The sequence below is a fragment of the Drosophila santomea genome, unplaced genomic scaffold (genome assembly GCF_016746245.2).
Source record: "Drosophila santomea strain STO CAGO 1482 unplaced genomic scaffold, Prin_Dsan_1.1 Segkk101_quiver_pilon_scaf, whole genome shotgun sequence".
Taxonomy (NCBI): Eukaryota; Metazoa; Arthropoda; class Insecta; order Diptera; family Drosophilidae; genus Drosophila; species Drosophila santomea.
The window spans coordinates 50,338-58,348 of record NW_025318933.1 but is presented as its reverse complement, the minus strand read 5'-3'; the positions used below and the strand labels follow the sequence as shown (position 1 = coordinate 58,348).

General features: G+C 39.8%; 1 protein-coding gene across 5 annotated transcripts; it reads right to left on the bottom strand.

The window, feature by feature from the left end:
- Positions 1-3,734: 3,734 nt before the first annotated feature.
- On the bottom strand, positions 3,735-5,338 carry LOC120457492 (TBC1 domain family member 20). Of its 5 annotated transcripts, none has more exons than XM_039645043.1 (4): positions 5,079-5,338; positions 4,239-5,023; positions 4,078-4,187; positions 3,735-4,025 (listed from the first exon to the last, which is right to left on the bottom strand). In XM_039645043.1, the coding sequence occupies exons 1-4, from the start codon at positions 5,125-5,127 to the stop codon at positions 3,824-3,826; spliced, it is 1,146 nt and encodes a 381-aa protein (XP_039500977.1). In that variant the 5' UTR covers positions 5,128-5,338; the 3' UTR covers positions 3,735-3,823. The 5 variants fall into 5 exon arrangements, with proteins under 5 accessions (XP_039500977.1, XP_039500979.1, XP_039500978.1 ...); XM_039645045.1 differs by having other exon boundaries at positions 3,735-4,022; XM_039645044.1 differs by having other exon boundaries at positions 4,242-5,023.
- Between the last annotated feature and the right edge of the window lie 2,673 nt (positions 5,339-8,011).

Here is an 8,011-nt window from a genome sequence, read left to right as displayed (position 1 = left end):
CACTGACAGCATATCTGCTGCCTGAAACTCAATTTAAAATTGAATCTGCGAATTCAATTACACAAATGCTACACTTAGTTTGGAAGCGGGAAATTTTTATGCAATCGGTGGCTAAGCCACAGCTCAAGGCAGCTCAAATTTAAATTCAAATACATTTATTAAAAACCACCCATATATGTATATCAGCCAGTGTTAACATTGAATCCACAGACTTACAACTCATCGATCCAACTTGCGTGTAAAGAATTATTTTAAAAACCGCTGCCGTAGAGGGCAAATTAAATGACCTGCAACCTTATGCAGATTATTATGTCCAGATTTTAGGTAAAAGTGTTATCGGTATGCACACAGGTGCATCAATAAGTTGTGTAGGAGGTGACTTTGCAGTATCACATTTAAAGGCGAGTCCAAGCCAATTGTCTTATACGTTGTTCCCACATTATCACAGAATCTCTATTTAGGTATATATTTTTGGAGGAGCTTTGATTTGCTGCCGAAACATTTGGAGTTGGAATTAGCAGAGTTATTTGCTCCTAAAAATGATCTAAAACGCCCACTGACTACCCAGCAAGAAACCAATTTAGAAAATACTATTAAGTAATTTCCCTCATTTAAAAAAAAAGGCTTAGGCAAAACGTCTCTTAAGCCATTATCCAGTTTCACCAGCAGTAGAAAAATTAATAAATGCTGAGATTGACAGAATGTTAGATTTGGGAGTTATTGAAGAGTCCAAAAGTGCGCGGTCATCGCAAGTAGTATTGGTTCAAAAGCCAGGCCAATTTAGGTTGTCAGCCGCAAATTAAATGAAGTCGCTGCAAAAGACGCATATCTGATGACCATTATAGATGGTATTTTGAGCAGGCTGGCCAAACCAGAATTTAAACCCAATTTGGATTTAAACGATGCCTTCTGGCAAATACCACTTGACCCATACTCACGAAACAAAACAGCATAATCATGTCATATACTTTTGTACGACAACTAGCAGTACTATCAGCCATAGCCAGTCAAATTGGGAATATTTCACGCGGAATTTAAATAAAACTAATAGTGTAATAAAGCAAATACAATTGTGTCGAATACAGGGTTGCCGAGATCACGCAGGCGGCACCAGTCGACTGTTGGGCACACGTTCGATCTGAACAAATCTCCACCGATCTAACCAGTCGAGGCGTATCTCTATATGAATTGGCTGGTAATCATCTCTGGCGCGCGGCTGGACCATAGTGTATGCAAGGCCCACGAGAGCTATGGCCAGCGCAAAAGCGACACTCATCCAGTGTCAGAGCTAAAGCAGCGCGGTTAAAGTGCATATAGTCAATGCCCCGTCTATCGACTTCCTCAAACGTTTCTCCAAACTGGACAAGGTCTTTCGAGATCTGGCATATGTTAGACTTTTCTTTAAGCGCTGCCGCAGGGGCTCGATACCGCCCAATTCACGGCACAATAAGCGCCCTGTCCAAAAGGTGATTCTCCTAGGAGGACAAAGAGTCCTCCGTTACAAGGGATTAGGGCTCTTCCCCCATTCGGGGGTCCACGGTGTAGTCTGCCCATACTAAGCACCGTTTTGCTTCTTTTCTTGAATATTAACAAAGGCGCGAAGTTCTGGTCTGCAGTGAGAGCGGCCAACGCTTGCGCGCGAGCTTTCGCTCCGCTCTCTTCGTTTTCTTTCTCTCCCTCCTTGCAGCCGGTAAGTTCACTACTTCGCGGTCCCGCGGAAGTCTTTTCTTAGATTTAAGTTAGTATTAATCCAAGCTGCAGCGAAATAAAGTGAAGTTCAGTGCATCAACGACCCGACATCTTCTTCTTTATGGAATTCGACCAACTCCGCCAGCAGCGACCAATAAACCCACATTGTCATGCTTATCCAACCACTCCATTTCAACTAATAATATTCGTCCTTACGAAGAAGATTATTAGATAGAGTGTTAGTGAAAGCATGCAAGACGCCTAGTGATGTAAAAGAAATCTTGACTCGCCGTAGTATAAACCCTTGAGACTCCCGAAAAGTGATGAATTATTTTATGTACAAGGCAGCAGGACCAGGTGCTAACTATAGGTTGTTTAAAGGTTGTATACAAATCATGCAAAACAAAATGTTCTGGCAACTGAGGTGATTTTTTTTTGATTAAGAAGAGAGATCCGAATTAGGATGGCAAGCTTCGGTAGACCCCATGGGTAGTCGGGTTAGTTTTGGGAAAAAAACTTATTAAAGTTTTACATCCGACTAAGACCAGAAACCCGATAAAGTAGCCCAAATCTTAAACATTTCGAAATTGCGGTTCAGCGGTCGTCCAGACTGTATTGGCGTTGACAAATTTTTTTTATCGGGTCCAGGCTCTCACAAAGTAGACACTGGAGAATACCAAAAGATTAAGATCATTATGAAATGCGATTAGTACCAACAATTGCATACGCCTTAAAACTAATAATATTCGTCCTTACGAAGAAATAAGATTAGTAGATAGTGTTAAGTTTGCTGCTTGTCCCAATGCTGGAGAGCGGCGATCAGCTGATCGATTGCTCGTTTCTGGGCATACATTGCCCACAGTCATGACGGCCTGAGGCAAAAGAGAACAGACTAACCGAAGTCAGTCTGATTTGTAAACGCCGCTGAACGCCCGCCTTCTGTCTAACGCAATATCTATTTTACACTCACACAAATACACGCAATAATTTAAATCGACCTGTGTTTGAAGGAGACACAATTGTTGGGTAAAATTTTAAACTTTAACTTCGACTGTTTTTGTGTGTAAATAGATTACGTTAGCGTTATCGCAGCCGCATTTAGTTTGCAAATCGGCGAATTGCCTAAAAAGAAGACTGTGATACATAGGCGTAGTAGCTGCATTTTTTAATTTTCAAGGCGCTTCTTCTTCGCTTATTCCCGGAAAAGCGGGAAGGAAAGACGTCGATAAACGGGCGCCGGAGCTGCAGGTCGTGGAACGGCTTCTTGTGGGTGGAATCTTGTACGCAAACTGAGTAAGTGGACAAGTTTTACGACAACAATTTGTTCTTTGGGGTGATGAGTTGCGTTAAGATTGGTTATACACTCGATAGTACGAAATCTTATTTGACGGCTCCGAATTTTGAGCAATTAGTTAATTTGCAGGCAAATCGGTTCCAAGCCCTCAAACCGACGCTGGAAGAATTTTAGGAATGATTCGCAATCGAGGAAAACGAGGATTTATTTAATGAAGCGTCTGGAGCAGGTGGAAGAACTACTGAAAGCGTTTTAGGAGACGGATTCCGTGATCGTCAATATAGAAGGGTTCGCGGGATCAAGCTATGCCGCGAAGAGTTTTAAGCTTGGTCAATGTTTGCCTGGGTGCTTTCCGCCGCAATCCGCTGCAGTCTGTATGCTTAATTATAACTTTCTAGCGTTCATACGGACGGTCAGACAGACGGACATGGCCAGATCGACTCGGCTATTGCTTTTCGGTTGAGTGAGAGCCAATTTTTTAAAGGAACATTTTGCTATCGGATTCTTCACCCAATCGCATCGGTCAACAAGTAGTTACAAGCTATGCTTATACATAAGTGTATCTTTGATGTGGCACTTTGATACCTACATAATATACTAATGCATTTTAATGCGTTATATTATTTAGTTTTGATTATTAATTATTTTTAGGTTAGAGCTAGTATAAAACACAAAAGCTGAACACCATCGGTGGAAAGCTTTGGTGCCTTAACAAGTTATTTTGATTGCTAGATTAAAACAAAATACTAAGTAATTGAAAAGTTATATATTTTTAATATTTAAATATTAGGTGACAGTAAAATTGTACAATGTAAAATTTAAATGACAATATTTTCATACTCAGCTTATACCTGCCGCAAAATACTGATTCTTGTAATAATAGGCACATACACCCACAACAATAGAAATAGCTGTCGTCAATAATACCGACTTTGCAGTAGACTTGTTTGGAATCCATTGGTTTATGATAGGAATTATATTCGATGTGGGCGGTCGACGTCTTTTTACGATTAAAGCTTCGTCGGTTTTCCTTTGCCTCCTTCTATTACAAAGTACAAATTATTTTTGGAAGTATTAACGCAATTTTTACTTACTCTTGACAAATAAGTTCTTCAACATCTTTCTCAATAACCGTTAAGCTATACTTATTTAAAAGCGAACTGGAGGTCTTTAAAACGTCCTCAAATGGTAAATCTTCTGGTATCTACAAAATATCTTTATAAAATATGTATATATATTTTTAGCTATGAGATACCACTGATAAGAGACAATGCACCGATGCCATATCACAGTCCTCCTTTAGAATTTCGTCTGAACGATAAAGTAAAATTGCCGCTGTTACAAAAAGAGATGTATAAATAGGAGATGCAAGGAAATAGTCATATAAACGGACTACAGCTTTATAAGATGTTAAACTATGTCCGAACCATGTCAAATACCACGGTAAGGAAAACAAAGTTCCTACCGTTGAGCTTTGCAAAAACTGATAAAGTTCTGGGTTCTCAAATTTAATGATAGGCCAAATAAACATAAGTCGCCTTTGCGTGGCCTCCATAGTCTCCTGCATACATTCCGAAAAATGTGTTTTAGAGAGCTGCTCCATTATTGCAAAAGCGATTTCTTCGCCAACCACTAGCAAAAATGTTACAGCCACATCATGATAGCCTTGATAATATCTCAAGTTAGGATACTTTTGAATTACTCGTAAAATCAAAACAGTAAGTTGGTCTTGCAGTGCAATTCGCTGCTCGTACGGAATTCCTGGTGGAAATCGTTTTAGAGAACGATTTACATCCAACACCACCTGGTTGTATTCTGGGTGGTCTTGCAACTTATCGAGTGTTGGAGCTTGTCCTAAACGGTTTACGTCGACTCCTGCCAACTGCGGCCATAAAATCCTTCTAAAATCGTCATTGACCAATCCGTACGGTGCAAGGGATAACTTCACAAGAACACCAAAGCTAAGATTTTGGTCGAAGTTTTTAAGAATTAATTCTTCTATCTCCAACCGTTTTTTGAGCTCATCATTAGATTCTGGACCTACAAATAATTTTTTAGTAAGGTTCTAACTTTCAAACCTATGTATCCTTCTTACATTTTTCAAAATTAAGGGGACGTTGATCATTGTTGATCATATTGCTCATTATTGCAACAGAATGAAGTAAATTTTACATATATGTAACTTCTTTCTGCCTTCTCCTTCGATAGAATATTCGCTATATCAATATTTTCGGCTGATATATTTTATCATTTTGATAACATATTTAAAAATGTATTATCATCAATTCGGTATTTTTTTTATATTTTCAGAAACCTATTTTACAGGTCTTTGCATTTAGTTATTGACAACTTAGTAATTACTAGTGGTGGTGAAACATTAATTTCCAAACTCGGTGTTATCTATGATGTTGAATCGTTTGGTGCTGGCAACAAATAATACATTTGCTTATAATTAAAGTTTCATTTGCGACAAAATATTGTCGAAGAATTAACAACAATTTTGGAACAGTGAAATGGAAATGTATCATGTATGAAACGAACTTTGTACATATATTCTAATTGCAAATGTAATATTTACTCACCATTTTTTGCAGAATATAACCTGTACCAGAAACTTAACAGAAGTATATTTTCTAAACATTTATATTTTAAATTTATAGCATAGCATAACACTAAATATTAAGATAAAACAAAAGTGAACGCTATAGACGAGTTCCCCGAACATCTGATACAGGTTATTCAGCTAGTGGAAGTGCGAAGGAGAAATTTCAGCACTGACAGATTTTAGAGGTTTTTGTGCGTTATAGTGACCGTGGCAAAACGTTTGTTGGCAAATTGAGAGAAATTTACAAGACTAACAAAAATGGGTTAAAATTGCAAAACAGCTTTGGGCGTTAGAGTGGGCGTGGCAACTTGGATCATCAAACTTGGGCTGCGTCTCTGCCCCTGGAGTTTGCATGCATCTCGACGTTCATACGGACAGACGGACATGGACAGATTGCCTTGGCTATTGATCCTGATCCAGAATACATATACTTTATATGATCGGACTCCTTCTGCCTGTGACATACTTTTCAACGAATCTAGTATACCCTTTTACTCTACTTGTAACGGGTATAAATATCGTTGTCAGCATTGCCATTCTTATTGGCTAACGAAACGATAATCAGGCAACAATACTTAAAATGGTCATGATAATTACACTCTTTTAAGTTTTTTCTCTTTGTTTGAAGTAGTGCACGACTTTCGCTTGAAGGGAGAAGTCTACATATGTACGACTTGTTTTTGTTTGTGTTTAGCTATTGAGCTTTTTCAATAGCTGTTGCGATTAACAAATAGCCGAATATTTTCCGATACTGTTTATTTTGTTTATTATACTGGCAGCTAAGGCCGACCAAGAGCTATATCGAAATCACAAGATGAGTCTTTGCCAAAAAACGAAGAAGTGACAATTGGCGGGACAGACAGCCGAAATACAGCGCGCTTAATGTAGGTAGAGAAAAAAGAGTAGATAACAAAGAGAGAGAGAGTGCACTATGGGCTTCGCAACTGCTATTAATGACTATTTCGGCTTACAATGTTAAGAGTATAAAATTAGTCTGCATGTCTGTTTGTTTTGGTTTAGGTTTCCCTAAGTAGTAATTTACATGTGGCTAAAGGCATACTCATGCCCTCCATCTCTTTTAAGAGTGGCGCGGTAGTGCCTTCTCGAGCTAGTTCATCTGCGATGGAGTTGCCTTCTATGTCCCTGTGTCCGGGTACCCATATAAGCCTGATTACGAATTGTTGTGTCATCTCGTGTAACGATGAGCGGCAATTCGATACTGTTTTGAGTGGCTGGAGATTGAGCCAATCGATTTGATAGCTGCTTGGCTATTACTGAAAATGTTTACGTGTGAGCTTTCTGGTTTTAATGCTTTCAAATGTATTAGGGCCTCCCTTATTGCTGCTACTTCAGCTTGGTAGACGCTGCAATGGTCGGGGAGTCTAAACGAGATGCGTGAGCCTAGCTGTTCGGAGTAAACCCCTCCTCCTACTCTGTTCAGTAGTTATGACCCGTCCGTATAGAAGCATATAGCATTCTGGGGGCCAGGTGTCTGTGAGTTTTACTCGCCCCTCTCTGGGATAATTGTTTTGAACGGTGTTTGTATGTAGTGCAGTAGTCTGTCCTGGAGGGGACAGATTGAATTTGCAGATTTGTATTGATCTATGCACATTTCGATAATTGCCAGTGTGGCGTTTGTTTGGAGGTGAGAGCGTTTTTGTTGTTTCCTGGGAAGTGAGTGTCTATAAGTATCTCTAGAGATTCCTCACTCGTGCTGGTCCAGGAGCCGTCTGCTCTTTTCAGGTAGCCTAAGGCAGTGGCCGATTGGGAGATGATTTTTTCTGGCTGCTTCAGTTGTATTTTCAATTTCTGAGCAGAAGGTATGCCATGAGGATCGCATTGCTTTCCTGATGGCTTTTTGTAGTTTTCAAGGGCTTTCTTGTAGACGGGCCTCCTTATTTTCTGCTTTTTGGCTAAAATGTTTACTTTACCTTCGCTGGGAGCTGTTAGAAGCTTATATTCCATAGTCCCTAATCCTGAAACCTTTCCTCCCACTATCCAAGGTTCCTGGATCAGGACTATGTCGACTCCATCGTCAGCCAAGTAAGCTGCCTTACTGTGGTGGAGGTTTATTTGCAGAAGCCTAAACTACACGTAAGTCCCCTTGTCCATCACCCGACTGACGGGTAATTAGTTATTGTATATTTTCCTAGCTTCAAAGCGAACGGTCGTGTTTTTTTTCTGAATTTATCTGCGTTTGTCAAAGCCAGCGGCAGTTTTTAATTAATACTTTATACTTCTATAAAGCCAGAAGATCCGCACCACAAAGCTCCAGCTTTGGTACTGTTATGGTCTTCAACGGAGCCATGCGCGACTTCAAACAAAGCAAATGGCTAAAACTTTGATTCCCTTTAGAAACCACATAAACGCAGGCTCCATAGGCATCAATGCTTGCATCACAAGAACCATGCACCCCACAAGAC